Genomic DNA, 16866 nt, shown 5'->3' with positions numbered 1-16866 from the left:
TAGTTTCTAAACTTTTTTCTGAATATAGCTATCCCCCTCACCATCAATTCTTTTCTACCCTGAGGAGCTTCTTCTTGAGACTCATGTGGCCCGGCCATAGGCCCTGGATAAAGTGAAGCACATTGGTGCTTCCTTATGACCGAGGGGGGTGTGGGGTACCAGATTTCCAACTATATTATTTGGCTGTCCAATGTCAATTTGCATACGATAGGACACACATCTCCCCTATGCCAAACCCTAAGAGATCAGAGGGTCCGTGCTGTTGCAGTACATCCTTCTGAAGGGCATCCAACTGGATGCCTCTGACATCCAAACACTATCGACTACCAGCTGTGCATGGAGAAAGCTCAGCTGGTTACACTTGGGAGGTCTCCTAAACTCGCCCGCCCTGCCCTTGGCTGATATTCCATGTCCCACCTATTACCCATCAGAGGAAAGCTGAAGAAGATATTAGAAGGGAGAGAATTAGCAAAAGAAACCCCTATGAGCCAGACGAAGACAGACACTAGTGTGAAAGTGAATTGACAGTGGGCAAAAGATCAATTAGAAGAAGAGTGCCCAATAGAACGTATGATTCACCTGAATGGGTATATCTAGCTGCAGTATTAGAAGAAGATGATGAAAAGCTAGACAATCTACGGAATTTTGCCAGTATAACTTTGAGTCTCAGAGTGAAATGGAAACAGAAGAATAACCTTGAAAGAATAAATAGACTGTCATGTTGAAAAGTAAGAGTTTGAACAAAGACTGTTAGATGAAGTTGAAATGAGAAACACTCTCTTAACTTTTGAAAGAGGCCTAAAGGGACTGTATGACTGAAATTTACATTTGGAAATTGCAAGAAGAAAAATACTATTTTTAGTTTTGTGTTGATTATTATTTTAATGAAATAAGAAGAAAATAAGAAACTATTATTGTTTTAAAGAACATTTTTTATTGTTGAGTTCTCAAATAGATTTGTCTGTCTTAATTAGGAAATGGAGTACAGCAAATGCTCTAATATTGTAGGGTTAATAGTTTTCCTGACAATACTAATAGTTGTAGTTGGCCTGTTGTTGTGCTTATTAATTCTAGTGAGAAATGACGCAAATAGGGTTGAATTAATTGCTATTAAGTAAAGATTAGATAATGGCGTTTAAGGGCATGGAGATATTTTAAAAAATACATTAAATGATGATTTGAATACTAAAATGATTCATGAGTATGTTAGGATAATTGGAATAGAGAGTTGTTTTGTGTGCAACTTACTCCCTACATCAGTTGATGAGGGAGTTACATTTGTTAATTTTCCGTTCTCATATGCTGTATCATGCAATGAGCATATTGCTGTCTTTATTGATAAAGATTTTCTTTGCCCTTATTTGACTAATTTTAATATTTCGTTTGAATATCTTCCAATGCATTTGGAAAATGTAGATTTTAAATATGGCAAATATCTGAGAATGATTGCACAAACTGAGCATGGGACTAAAATCACTAATCAAGCGCATGTGTGGACTAAACCAATTCAAAATATTTGTATTAAGGAATTCAATGAAAGGGGAATTGGAATAGTGAGGGATTGGGGCCTAGGGAAGGTTAACAAATCATTCATGAAGAGGAATTTGGAAAGTTGAAGATTCATCCTAAATTAAAGTTAGAAAAAGAACAGAATGTGGAGTTGTGTACAGTAAAAAGGAACCTCTAGTCTAGAAGATGTTAAGGATATAAATGCAGGAAAAAGCTAATGTGAAAAGAGTTATGAAGTTAGTGGAAATTATCTGCAGGAGGAGATATGTTTTGAGGGGAATTTATTATGTTTGTGGCAAGAATGCTTATATTAAACTACCAAAGAATTTTATTGGTTCTTGTTATTTTGCTTTATAGTTCCCCAGATGTTTTTGCTTAACCACATAAATCAGACAATAAAGCAAACAATCAGAAAATGATGCCTACATGTCAGTTAACCTGAAGGGCCACGCTGAAACAAGAAGTACATGACAGCTGCATAGACAATGATCACAAAGTGAAGAGGGAATGTTTGCGAGCTCATTGTGGAGCCTAACATTGGGTACAGCCCACATGGATAGGGCAGTGTAGAGTTTGCAGTACCCCCAATAAGGCAGAACACAGCAGATCAGTCCTGGTTATTGCGCTCTTGAGACAACAGGTATTCCCGAAGTGGTCACCAAATATCTTTAGTCGAGCTGTGGGGGGCTGCAACGTGGCATAGACCTCACTGTCAGTGACACAATATGTCAAACTCTTGAACCATGCAGTAACGGATGGGTGGCGTCCACTGTCCTAATGCAATGCAATTGTTTTCTCTTTATATAACATAAGATAGCATTGCTGACATGTTATTATCCTTATTAAAAATGTAACTCTTCATGTAAGAACAACATAATTGGTCCTGAAATCTGTGATGGATATTAAATTACTTTCAAAATTTCTTTTAAAGTCGATACTACTACAGAAAGAGAACATAATAAAAAAAAAGACTATATCATACATGATACTGTTTAAACGTTTTGGAAAATAATTGAAAAATTGTATATACTGGATGATGGTGTTACTTGACAACGACATTTGCCAGGCATGAAATATATTTTTGTTTTGTATACAGACAAGAAGTTGACTGCAGATTGTAGACAGAAATATTATTTTGGGAGAGAAGAACCTACAACAAGATGTCGAGTATATCCACAAAACCCAAACCTGAAGGTAAATAATGTGTTCTATTATATCAAGAGTTAGGGAAATAGATAAATAACAGTGCATATATTTCTGCACACTGACATGTATCTGTGTTAGATTTGAAGGCTATATTGTCAACAGGAGTTTCTGGTACATGTTTCCATTAGTGAAGTTCTAATCTTCGATAGTTCACATCCCCATTCCATCAAGGGCTTGTCGAGCCAGTCATTACTAAACTAGTCCATTCTTCATTGGTAGGGCAACAAGCTATAGTTTAGATTTTTTATCTCTAAAACTGACAATTTTCACACTGCCAGAATGATATTGCTCCCAGTCCTTTCCCAGTTCTGACTTATTTTTCTTTCAGTATTCACGTTGTCTGTTTTTATGCACAAATCTGGAGGCATATTATCAAGGACCGGTGTTAAAATTGTCGCCGTTTTATCGGCACTAAACTGCAGATAAAACGGCGATAATGGACTTGATAATACACTCTTGTTAATTCCCATAGAAGCCCAAGTTCTGGTGTTAACATGGGCTTCTATGGGAATTAACAAGAGTGTATTATAAGCCCATTATCGCCGTTTTATCGGCAGTATCCTGCCGATAAAATGGCAATAATTTTAACACTGGTCCTTGATAATATGGCCCCTGGTTTGTTAAAAATAGTCATATGTTGGCATGTAATTGTAGTACAAAGTAGAGCACACTTTTTTGATTACACTGCCAGCAACTCAGGGGTGCTCGTGTTCAATAGCTATGGGGCTGCACCCCTCCTCTTTTGTGACCTATCTATTGAATTAGTTATTTAAATAAGTATTAAAAACAAATCATCCGACTGTAAGTCATGTACTTTCATAAGCCCCGCCGCAACTGCGTGAGCATGTGTCTGATGCTGCACAGCAGCGCTGACAGAGCGCCCCCACAACCCTTATGTTTTCTCCTATCACAGCGACATCCCTGGTTTAGCTCCTCCTCCAGCACCAGTGCAGAAAGAAAACAGCCTCTAGCAGTATACTATCCAGCCCGGGCTTTTAAAGACTGCACGCCACTCATTGGCTATTACTCCCCCCTATCCTATCTCCTCAAAGGGTGGGGTGAGATCAGACCTCTGGTGACATGCTTTTTAACCACACCCACTCATGATTGATGAGAGTGGAATGGGTGTGTTAAGAAGTATCAAAGATAGAAATTCGGGTGCACTCCATTTTAAATCATTCAAATTCCAGTGAGCTGGTTTAAATTAGATTCTTGCGTGCATCCTGGATATGTGGTACGCCCTTTCACCACATGTAGTAAATATACAACACTGAGTACTGGGAGCATAGTTCAGCTCCCTGTCCAGAAGCACAGCGTGAGTTATGCCGGTTGCAATAAAGTATACCACACTTAAACTGCGTTGGGTTTCTTTTATTCACATTCTATTCAAGTATTTTCTCACTTCTTCTTCGCTTTCTTTTGTCACATGAAACCACCATATTATGTATTTGTAATTCTAATGCGGTAGACGTGTCCATCAGGACTTTCATTTTCTAAAGCAGGAATATATACATAATTCATCCTCAATAGTGTTACATCTCCAATGCCTTTCGGGCCTGTTTTGTTGCCCTTCGTCAGGGATTCACTATAAATGTAGACTCAATATGTATACAACCCACAAGTTAAACAATTTACAAAAACATTCGCTTATACGATGGCATTTTTAAAGAACAACGTTTTCCCTCTAATCATGGTTATAGTGAAACCAAGTAACGTGACTGTCCCTCCTTCTTATCAAACATTGAATAAAAAAGGAATCTTTAAGCTTTTGTTCCCTTGTTTTAAGTTTGTAAATTATAAGGTGTCCCAACATCGTATACACTCCCCTCTTACCTATCTCGCAAGTCTTCACCTCTTTCATAGGTCTACAGAGCGTCTAATCACTTTCAATCACCTGTTAACCTTATAGCTTCATGGAACGTAACTCTTCCTCTATTCGTTCAAAGTCAGTCATTGTGCTACAAACCCCATGATTCAACGTAATAGATGTGCATACACGTAAAAACATTCATTATTTAGATTACCCCGCCCGCCCTTAAGGTGTAAACATATAACCATGATTAGAGGGAAAACGTCGTTCTTTAAAAATGCCATCGTATAAGCGAATGTTTTTGTAAATTGTTTAACTTGTGGGTTGTATACATATTGAGTCTAATGCTCCCGTTTACATTTATAGTGAATCCCTGACGAAGGGCAACAAAACAGGCCCGAAATGCATTGGAGATGTAACACTATTGAGGATGAATTATGTATATATTCCTGCTTTAGAAAATGAAAGTCCTGATGGACACGTCTACCGCATTAGAATTACAAATACATAATATGGTGGTTTCATGTGACAAAAGAAAGCGAAGAAGAAGTGAGAAAATACTTGAATAGAATGTGAATAAAAGAAACCCAACGCAGTTTAAGTGTGGTATACTTTATTGCAACCGGCATAACTCACGCTGTGCTTCTGGACAGGGAGCTGAACTATGCTCCCAGTACTCAGTGTTGTGTGTTAAGAAGTATGTCACCAGAGGTCTGCACATACCTTATAGTCACATTTTATTAAGAGCATGTGGCATTACTCGAAATCCCCTCTTCCCTGCGCCAATGAGTTGAGGCAGAGGAAAATAAATTAACTTCATCCAGTGCTTGTCTGGGAGACTAGAGCCTGGGACCTGGCGTGGCCTCATGCCATCAATATGCCAAGGACAACGAGCACACAGGAGTAAGTTGGATCTCCCTTCCCTGCCTCTGTGTCCCTTCCCTGCCTCTGTGTCCCTTCCCTGCCTCTGTGTCCCTTCCCAGCCTCTGTGTCCCTTCCCTGCCTCTATGTCCCTTCCCTGCCTCTGTGTCCCTTCCCTGCCTCTATGTCCCTTCCCTGCCTCTGTGTCCCTTCCCAACCACTCCTAAGGGCTGGTGTCTCTTTAAGGCAGCAAGGGTTTATGTCCTTTATCATGGCAAGTGATGCTTGTTTAATTTCTTTTGCAGATGAATGACTACATGTGATATGTCATATTAAACAGATGTAATCTGCAGGTAAAATAAAACAAATATTAAGTAGTAAATGTGGAAACTTACGAGAGGGTGACTATTTTGCTGTCAGTGCAGTCATCGGTCAAAGAAAACTATGTGTCATGAAAGCCAGGAGACGGTGCATGAAACTGCTGCACGTGAGCTCGTCTTGCGAGCCCTCTGTGTGCCTGGTGCTCAGTCATCGGGCTCTGAAGTTGAGCCACTGGGGCTCTCCTGTGTCAGTGTGCAGGAGGAGGCTTTGGGCTGGGCGCCTTGATGTCCAAGGTATCCTGTGAATGCCGGAAGCGGAGTCCCTCGTACAGTTTGGATGTGCAGGTGCTGTAGGAGCTGCAGGGACCTGCCTTAACGTGAGCGATGCGGCAGGCTTGAATAAATTACCGACAGCTGCAGGTGCTGCAGCGGCCTTGGAGTCTGACCAGGATTGACTTGGGCCAAAAGCATAATCAGGAGACGCCACTACAAACAAGGGGCCCGATTCACAGAACTAATCTGAGACAAAATCCTAAACTTACCACTCTTGGTATTCACAGAATGCACTTACTACTTTTGGTTAAACTTACTACTTTTTGTATTCACAGAATGCACTTACTACTTTTGGTTAAACTTACTACTTTTGGTATTCACAGAAGGCATTTACTACTACTAAATGCCTTCTGTGAATACCAAAAGTAGTAAGTTTAACCAAAAGTAGTAAGTTTAACCAAAAGTAGTAAGTGCATTCTGTGAATACCAAAAGTAGTAAGTGTCTTGTGTGAATACCAAAAGTAGTAATTTTAGGATTTTGTCTCAGATTAGTTCTGTGAATCGGGATCAAGGTGAGGAGCGTGGTGGTAGCGTGAAGCGGCACTAGGGTGCCGCTCCAGAGTCCAGCCCAGGAGGTGTGGAGGCAGCCAAGACAGCAGGTCTCAGTGCGGCTTGCTTCCCCTGGTGAGCTCCCCCACTTCCCTGTTCCATTTTAACTCCACTTTTCCTCACTCTTACCCCTTATTTACTCTCACAGAGAGGTGAGGCCCAAAAGTAATAACTCGTGACCCTGCCCAGTAATATGGAAATATGGTAATACAACAATACAGATAGTTGTATGGTACAACAAACTGCAATGCCGATTAGTTGAACTATTTCATCCAAATAAGTATATATTGGGCATATTGGGTCGATTGCCATACAGTTAAAAGAACCTGTAAGTGAACCTGTAAGTGAACGAAAGATTAACAGTGAGACTAGGCGCATTTATTGCCCTAAATGTCGACAAAGCATCAAATTAAACCAACATCATATAAGAGTGATTCAGTCAGCACTTGTGGGGAATTTACGGGCTGGTAATGAGAACACGTAGTTCTCTTTTGTTGAAGGACCCAACAAGGAAAAAGAAAGTAACATTTTTTAAAAAGAGCACAAGGAAATTGAATGCCTGATACCTGCTCACGTCTGTATGATTTATGAGTGATGTTGTCCCCAGCCATCAGCAATCCAGCAATGGCCAAATGGTTCAAAAGCAGCTAAGCGTGCAAAATCAAAACCACTCTACAGACATTAGAAATGATTTTAACTGTGATAAGGCAACAAATGTTTCACACACCTCAAAATCAGTGGGTACATTGAGTTATGAGGGAATGGATGAAACTCTTGACCACCTCCTATGGGCTGATGCATTGTGCACCAAGTGGTCCTGCAGCCGGTGCCACCTGAAGGCCAGTTGGCTCCACAGCAGTTGGAACTGAGCCATAAGAACAACCTACAACTGACTCCCAAGTCATTCTTTTATTTTTTTTTTTACTTTTTTATTATACAAAACAAAATGAAACAACACATCAAACATACAATCAAGGCAATACAGCAATAATACAGCCATTAGGTCCGCGCTCGAGGAGGACGGGAGATATATGACAACAGGAGAATTTTTTTTTTGAATACTAATGAGGGGAGGGCGCAAAAGGTAGAATTGCATATAAACAGCACAATATACCACAGCTAAAAGGAATGTAGGTCAGGGCGACTGGGGAAGGACTAGGATTTGCAGTGAGTAGGGGCGTACAGATATTTCCACGGTATGAGTTCCACTGATTCCAAATCTTCCCCCATTTTTTGGGTCTGCCTCGTGCCATATACACTGTCTTCTCTCTGAACATGCACCAGTCCAGACTCTCTTTCCAAGCAGTCACCGTAGTCGGCCTCGGGGACCCCCACAACTGTGCAATATCCCTCTTCGCAACCATATTGGCAAGAGTCACCCACCGAAGCTGCGACACGTCATAGTCATTTGGACCCCACACATTCAATAAACATTGTCGGGCTTCCGGCATCATCACAACACCCGTTACTTCATCCATCACCTCATGTATACGTTTCCAAAATCGCACCACCTCAGGGCATTCCCATATGATATGGAGATAGGTGCCAAGAAGACCACACCCATGCCTACACATGCCATCCGTGGAGTAGCCCATATGGATCAGACGGGGACCGGTGACATAGATCCTGTGGAGGATCTTGAGTTGAACCAGACAGAGGCGGGCCGGAATCGCCACCTCCCTGGGAGAGGAGATCGCAGACTGCCAGTCCTCATCATCCAGTTCAATACCATCAGCAATCCAAGCTTCATGAAGGCGATCAAGCAGACTCGAACGGTCATTAATCATTTTCTTATAGAACAAAGAGATAGTACTGTCTGGCACATAAACGTCTAGTACACGATCTTCGAGGGGGGAGGAGTCCGGAATATCACTACCCACTGGCAACACAGAGTTCAGAGCATGGCGTACCTGGACATAACGAAATTGTTCCCTGTCACTCATCTTATATTCTACTTGCAGATCCAAGAAGGTCTTCACCTCGCCTTTAACCCAGAGATCACGCACTTTACTAATACTGATCGTGTCCCATTTATCAAATCCCTTCGTCTTCCATAGGCCACCCAACTTCGCTGAGGCATAGAGCGGAGTTGCACCAGTTAGTTTATCACTCCAGCCCATAGCCGCTGTTGCGCTATGCCATACCCGCACGGCTATAGCGGTAGGTCCCGAGAGTTGTGAACGCGAGGGTCCCGAATAAAGTGCCCTATAGTAATCACCACCCGGAAGCAGCCACTTATCCATTTCGAATGCTGGATTCAACGCCGGGCCATACATCCCGTGGTTGATGGCAGCAAGGTGGGAGGCCCAATAATACCTACGAATATCCGGGAGCGCTATACCGCCATCATACCAGGGAAGTGTCAATTTTGGAAGAGCGATGCATGAACGTCTGTCCCATATTAATTGCCTCTGCAACGATTCTACTTCCCGAAAATATTTTGACGGGATGACATCAAAACTATTCTGAAGTGCGTATGGGAACCGCGGCAAGGACATCTTTTTAAAAAGGGCCGCACGCCCTAGGGGAGATAACGGTAATTTACGCCAACGCGCTATATCGGAGCGCAACCTTTCGAGTGGGGGGAGTAAATTGCGTTCATAGCGAACCGCCGGATCCAACGAGATAAACACACCCAAGTACTTAAAGCCAGACTGCGACAACTGGATGGGACAGCCCCGCGGCAAACGAGGGACATCACCCGCAAGTACATAAATGTAGGATTTCGACCAATTAATGATAAGGCCCGAGTTTTTTCCGAAGGAGTTAAGTACGTCAAACAATACGTTGAGCGATTTTTGGGGAGATGTAAGGTACAATAAAATATCATCCGCGTATAAGGAAATACGATCCTCAAATTCTGGCGTCCAGCGTATACCCTTCATCGAAGGTTCCCACCGTAGCCAAGCGGCGAGTGGCTCCAACGCCAAAGCAAAGAGGAGCGGGGACAACGGACAACCCTGCCGCGTGCCCCTCCCAAGAGTAAAAGGCACGGAGACACGGCCATTAACCACCACCTGTGCCAGTGGCGTTTCATACAGGAGTTTGACCCAGCCAATAAAACCAGCGCCAAATTCAAATTTGTTGAGTACCGCCCAGAGATAAGACCACTCGATTGTATCAAAGGCCATCGTGGCGTCCAAGGACGCCAAGATGGCCGGTTCACGCAGCGTCGGGGCCCTCGCGAGAACACCATGCAAACGTCGCAAATTTAATGCCGTGTTACGGTGCGGGATAAACCCGGATTAATCCGGATGAATCAGGTCGCCAATAACCGTAATCAGACAATTAGCAAGCAGTTTGGCGAGGATCTTAGGCTCCACATTTAAGAGCAAAATGGGTCTATAAGACGAGCCGCGATCCCGTGGTTTACCCTCCTTATGGATCACCACAATGGTAGCAAGATGCTGATCTCTGGGGAGGGAGCCACTGTCTCGCGCAGCCAAAAACATATCACGGAGATAGGGAGCTAGAGTATCAGGGCGCAACTTATACAGTTCAACAGGAAGGCCATTGGGACCCAGAGCCTTGCTAGAACGAATGGAGCGTAGCGCGAGCGCCAACTCATCCACCGAGGGCGTGGCATCCAAACAATCCCGATCCGATTCCGACAAACGTGGAAGTGCTATATCTCGAAGCAACAACTGAGAATCCTCCTCGGGCCTGTCGGACACCGAGGTATAGACCTCTCGAAAATAATCAGCAAAGCATTCAACAATTTCAACAGGGTCCGTTACACGCACACCACCACATATCTCAATCACCGGAACCACTCGATTTGCTCTCTCCCTTCTGTCCAGCCAGGCAATCAATTTTCCTGCTTTATCACCCACATCATATAGCCGTCCCTGCTGTTCCCTACTCATCATCTTTGCCGCATCAGTAACCAAAGTTTTATATTCCAATTGTTTAAGGCGGAGGACATGTAATGCTGCTCGAGACACCTCTCGTTCCAATGCAGTCTCCAGGTCTGTGATTTCAGTCTCGAGCTGAACAATTGCCTCATTCTTACATTTCTTAGCACACCCCACCAAAGACAATGCCTGTCCCCTGATCACAGTCTTGAAAGCTTCCCATAACGAAACAGGCGAGGATACAGAACCAGCATTCTCAGTGAAATACAGATCAAATGATTTAATCAATTCAGTGCGAGTCTTAGGGTTAAGAAGATACCAGGGGTTAATCGGGGCCACCCTCCCTTCGGCGCCGATGCTAAGATTAAAATAAAACCAAATAGGGGAATGGTCTGAGATACCCCGGGCCAAGTGTCTAATCTCTCCTATCGAAGGAGACAAGGCAGCCGGTATCAGGATATAATCCAGTCTAGAAAGACTACCATGAGCTCCAGAATGGAAAGTAAACTGTGTTTGCTCTGGATGCATTAATCTCCAACAATCTATAAGTCCCAATGTATCCAGGAAGTCACCCAACCAGGATTGCGCAGCAGGAAGGTCTCTGCGCGGATAGCGGTCTATTCTGCCAGAAATGACGGAGTTAAAATCACCACCCAGTATCAAAACACCCTCCGGGAGACCCAGAACCATCCGCCCCAGGTCTGTGAATGTCGTGGATTGTAAGCCCGGAGGGACATACACCGACACCAACGAAAGTGGTTTTCCCTCCCACCGCCCAACAAGTGCAACATATCGACCCCTGGCATCAAGAATCACATCGTCAACCTCGAGGGGGAGGGAAACCTTAAGCAAAATACCCACTCCTCTAGAACTAGGCAGCAAGACGATAACGTCGTCTATTAACAGCGTGACAAGTATTTCCTATCAAGTGTGTCTCTTGTAGCAAAACGACATCAGGTGAAAGGCGCCGCAACAGCTGCATAACCACCCCTCTCTTTATCCGATCACCCAACCCATTCACATTCCAGCATAATACCCTCAGCCCTCTACCCCCCATCCAGATCCACAAGGAACTCCCATCGCAAAACGAGCATCACACCAATGTCAAAGATAATGAAAGTACCTTGCCTTGACAAAGAAAAAACAAACAATCCCAAAACATGGCCCTCCCTCCCTCCAAGGTCCCCAACACAACTCCCCCCCACCCTGCACCCCTGCACCGACTCAAAAGCCACCCCAATTTGCAGTGTGCCGGTCGCCCTAACAATTACAAACAAAGAACTAATCTACACAAAGTCCCAAGTCATTCTTAGTAAAATCTCATGACCCTGTGTTGCAAACAATAAACTAGAGTTAATTTTTGAGATCCCAGGGGTGTTGGCTGAAACACAGTAAAAGGTTCAGGTGCTCTGCCTTACCCGCCGGCACTGGCATTTTTCACTTCCCGTCTTGCACGTCTGATATTACATTAAGGCCAGCGCAGGCAAGCCGAACGAAACCAAGGATCTGATGAGATGAACTTGGAAATAGAGGATCCCATCTCTTTGAATTCGCAAAAATCATCAATTCAAAAAATTCAGAAAAATCATTTGACAAAGCTGGACAAAGGCATGCTTAAATATGGCCCCCATAGCTCCTGCTGATTTTATTAGCCGCTGTAGAGAACTCAGAACAAATCGTTGCTGAAATCAATCGCCCTCCGCTGTGGTGGGAATTATTTGAGAAAGTGATTATTGCGAATGAACGAGCAGCCATCATGAATGAGGATAAATTGGAAGTTCAAATTTCGGTGCTGCAAACTTTAGCCACATACACAATAACCATAGACTCTAAGCTAGATAAGTTGAATGATTTAATGATAAAAGCTCAATTATCGCCCAATACAACACAACTACCCTTCCTCTGTCTCCTAAATGGGTAGGTTGGCAACCCTTCCAGAAATAATGACATTCTTAATTCAGGGTTTTAAAAGTACAGTGACGGAGCCATCATCCCTTTCAATCCAACAAGTAAACCAAAAGCAGGGTTTGGTCAAATCGTCAAAACTTCCCCAACGTACAGGGGCGATAGAGAGCAAGGTATTTATGGAATCAGTCAACAACTAAGTAGAGTTATCACCCCAGTCTAAAGAGAATGAAATTCCAGCTGTAACACCATCAGCAACTATTTCCTGGACATCACTCTTCTGAACATGCCATCCCATGTTTTCATCATCGAGTGAAGTCTATCTACTTGTGAGAAAATGTGAAGGCATTTTTGTTCACAAGAAAATTAAATGTCCGAATCTTGCTTACTTCTGTATGACTTATGAGTGATGTTGCCTCCGGCCATCAGCATCATGGCTTTCTGTGTCAATTATATGAATTTGAAGTTATTTGACATAAGTCAATTTGACAAAAGAAATGAAAGATTTCACCATTGTCAGAAAAAACTTTCCAACATTTGTTATGCAAAAGCCCATATTTTTGTTAATCAATCTATTGTGTCCATTGTCGCGGATTTGCCCCAAACCTCTTTTCCTGGACTTTTTCTCTATTGCATGACACTTATCTCTGTTTAAGGAAAATGTCATTACTTGTTTGTGTTATTTGACGCACCAGGAGATAAATAATTTTCTCACATTTCAGACCGTGGAAATTTTCCTCTCCACTATTGATTGTCCACATCTTATTTTACAAGACTCCTGGATTTTTTCAAATGAGCGTGGCCTTTTTATTTTATTTTTAGCTGGAAACTCTTAAGAAACTTTTCCTCCATAACAAAATAAATTGAAATCTTGAACAATTTGTAGAAGCATAAATGCGGCTGGTGCAATTAAATATCCCTTGATGAATATTAAGGGGGGTCATTAGGATGACGGGCGGACTTTGTCCGCCCGCCATCCTGTCGGTATTCGGGACCGCCCGCCATAAGGGCGGGGGTCCCGTGGGGGGTATTAGGATGTGCCCGCCACAGTGGCGGGCACATCCTGTATTTTTAGCATTGTGGCGGGCGGTGCTCTCTGCACCGCCCGCTACAATGCTAAAAATGCATTTTAGCATTTGCATTTACAAAGCGGCAGGCACCGCGCAGTGCCTGCCGCTTTGTAAATGTAAATGAAGGGGGGTACCACTGGTACCCCCCCGTGTGCACCCCCCACCTCTCCTTCACTCAGGGGGCCCGTAGGGGGCCCCCAGAGTGAAGACCGCATGCCTTTCCGTGGCGGCACCTAAATACAACCATCATAATATGGCTGGCGGTGTCTGATAGACACGGGCACCATATTATTCCTTTTCCGCCCCGGCCGCAAGGTGACGGGGGCGGAAAAACGGCGGACGGTCTTTCCGTCCGCCGAGGTCCAGCCGCCATACTAATATGGCGGGCGGGAAACGAGTGTGGATGTCGGGCGGATTGCCCCCGCCAGGCTGGAGGTGGCTACCGCCAGCCTGGTGGGGCCAATCCGCCCGACATCCTAGTGGGCCCCTAAGGCTGTAAAGTCTTGATTCCACCTCATGCCTCTTTAATCACACTTGCAGACACCTCCTTCCCCTTTATCTCACTCTTGCAGGTTCCTGCATCCTCCATAGTTCCGATTGTTATATTTTCCCCTCACTTACTCTACTCAATAAATAAGGCGGAAAAATAAGTGCTGGTGGCCGCCACCGGCAACACTGGCTCAAATTAAGCTCTGAGCATATCCTTCCTAGGCACTCAAACTAAATTTATTTTGACTTTGCTTCGTAAATGTATTTGACCTCGTAGAAGGCTCCCTATTTGTGCAGAAATTCTGCCCTATTATCATTCCATTTAATTTTTCCTGGAAATCATGCAATGGTGTAGGGTGTGTCGGTTAACTCCCGATTTGCTTAGGTCACCACAGTCTGTCAGGTCTATCTACATTTTAAAAGAATTGTTAGAGACGAGTGCAGAAAAGACAGTGTAGTTTAAGCTTCAAATGCAAGTTATTGATCCTTGTTTAGCTATTCTCGTATGTTGCCTACTGAAACATGGATGAGTTTTAAAGGTCTGTGTGTGTGTGCGTGTGAGCGCGCATGCATGTGTGTGTGTGTTTAATCCCTTGCTGCCCATGTGCTACCACTCTAACAACTGAAATTTCCTGTGTAGCACACCATTTTGTAAAGACCAAGTAAGAGATTTCTTCTATACCTCTGTTGCAGCGGTAATTTCTCAATATCAAAATCTCATGCTACCTCTATTTACGGCTGAAAAGGTGTTGGGCCCTTGACACCATGTATTACCTTCAGGAGACTTTAAATAAACACGAACAGTCAAAAATGCAATTATTATTTAAGCCAATGAAGAGAGTTGCTGAGTATTTTAAAGGGTATTATTTTCTAGTCAAAAGTTAATTTTCTCTGACCCTTTATTCATTAGTAAAATATCAATCAGGTTACAGAATTTGGAAAACAGGAAAAATAGCATTAATACAGAACATATTACAGTCTGCATACAAGTATTACTTCATAAAAAAGGAAAAGTGGCGCAAAATGTCAGTCAAAACTCTTAAAGAGCTTCTAAGTAAAACAGTCTTGCAAGGCTAATCAATAATAAAATAGTTTGCCAAAATCTCCCATAAAGAGAAATAAATGCATAAGACAAATACATCTTTTCAGACCTAATTAATTAGTCAAAGCACAAACTTAAAGTTTTAGCATCTAAATCTAAAAAGCCTTTCAATCTGTTGCTGCTCTCTGCATCTCTATGTCAAAAGAGCAAACAGTCCGCCCTTCACAGGACCTTAAAGGAATGTGGCCTGCCGTGCCAAAAATATGACGTGCCAAAAATATGAGCAAGAAACCTCCCCTCTCCTCGGAAGCAATCTCCGCCCAAGTCTGCAGCAATCTCCCGCGACGTTTCTCGTACCCAACTCATATGAATGAAGCAGAGCCTAAGCCAAAGCCAAAATGAGCTAAAAGCCAAAGTGAGTAAAAAGCCAAAGTGAGCAAAAAGCCAACCACGCCTCCAAAGAGGTCATTATTTATACTCAATTCTTGGCAGACTACACAAAAATGTTGCATCTTCAGAAAAACTTGTACCTGATTGGTCAGCCACAATGACATGAGGTCTCCCCATCCTGATCTCATTCTAAATTCTAGACTGTACTAGTTTTAACAAAAGGGGCACAAATGATTAAATACCTTAATGTGTTTTGCAACATTTACTAGGAAAAATGTTTCTATCTATTTTCCTTCCTTCCTTCCACAGCGCAGTCAGGAAGGATACTTTTAACTAACATTGGTACATTGGCACAATCACAGCAATGTACAGTTCACAGTGGCCTTGACTCCTTCATGGTTTGAGGCAAGCAGATGTGCGCATGCTCTCTTCTTTTAATGCAAGTCACAGCCTTGCTGGATTCACAGGCAGCCATGTTTTGTAAGGGCCAAAAACAAAACAAACACAAAAGAGTATTTATTTCATGTAAATCAGCCCATTATGTTTTTCCCAACTCCATACTAATACCCTTGTATTATTTTTCCCTAGCAAAATCTATTCATTTCAAGCAGCTTTTGTTATTGTTTATGTACAACATGCAAAAATGTGCAATGTACAACATAGCATTATTATGCATTAGGGTAATTATTTTTTTTTTTGTTTGAAAACCTTTATTGTGCATTAATAAAAGGACAATTACGGGCCCACAACCATCAGGCCGGCCACGGAAACTGTTAAAGCACCAGCGAATGCAATATGGCGACACAGTAACACATTACTACCATAAGCGAGCATTGAAAAGTTGCACCGTAAATCATCATGATACCATGTCGTAGGAGCGATGAAGGTTAATTTTAAATGTTTTTTCGTTGCAACTATTAAGGTCGACATTTCGGTTTTCAAATTGAAAATATAAACTATAAACTAAGAAAGCAGAGTCCGTGCTGGTGTAACAGAACATGAGTGATAAATCCACCATATAGTTCAACAACCCAAAAGTCAAGTCCCCCCAGGCGGCATGGCGGCTCAAAGTGTGTGCAGCGGGGGTATCAGAACCAACAACCTAGCCAATGTCCACCGCCACCCACCCGCTAGCAATCCAAACACGGACCCAAAGAGAATAAAGAAGAAGAAACAAAACGAAGAAAAAACAAGGCACCATAGAAACTAAAACCAAGAAACTAAAAACCCCTCCCCCAACCCCCCACCCTACACGCATGCAGAGGCTACGGCCTACCCCCCCCCCCAGCAGTGTGTCTGTCGCCCAATAAACCCGAAATATAGAACAAGGAGAGAAAAAGAAAAAAAGAGAGAAAGAATTAGTATAATACCTAAGTATGAGAGTAAGAAAAGAGCATCCTAATCTAAAACTCCCATAGAACACGGAAGACCGGAGGAGGGCCAGAACCAATTAATCCCGGACTCCACAGCCCGCACAGAACCTCTACCCCACCAACAAGGATCAACAACAGGACATATCAATTGCAAT

At 43.0% G+C, this 16866-nt stretch overlaps 1 protein-coding gene across 8 annotated transcripts in view; it reads left to right on the top strand.

Moving 5' to 3' along the window:
• TMEM40 (transmembrane protein 40) overlaps positions 1-16866 on the top strand; it is a 185187-nt gene that overhangs the window by 81575 nt on the left and 86746 nt on the right. For all 8 annotated transcript variants that reach the window (XM_078661605.1, XM_078661603.1, XM_078661600.1 and 5 more), the window contains one exon: positions 2606-2703. In XM_078661605.1, the coding sequence (XP_078517731.1) occupies positions 2670-2703 (34 nt within the window). In that variant the 5' untranslated portion in view covers positions 2606-2669. The remainder of the gene's footprint in view (positions 1-2605; positions 2704-16866) is intronic.

This window comes from Lissotriton helveticus, chromosome 9, assembly GCF_964261635.1.
Source record: "Lissotriton helveticus chromosome 9, aLisHel1.1, whole genome shotgun sequence".
Lineage (NCBI taxonomy): Eukaryota > Metazoa > Chordata > Amphibia > Caudata > Salamandridae > Lissotriton > Lissotriton helveticus.
Note: the sequence above shows the minus strand (reverse complement) of the source record. Positions and strands in the feature narration are given on the sequence as shown.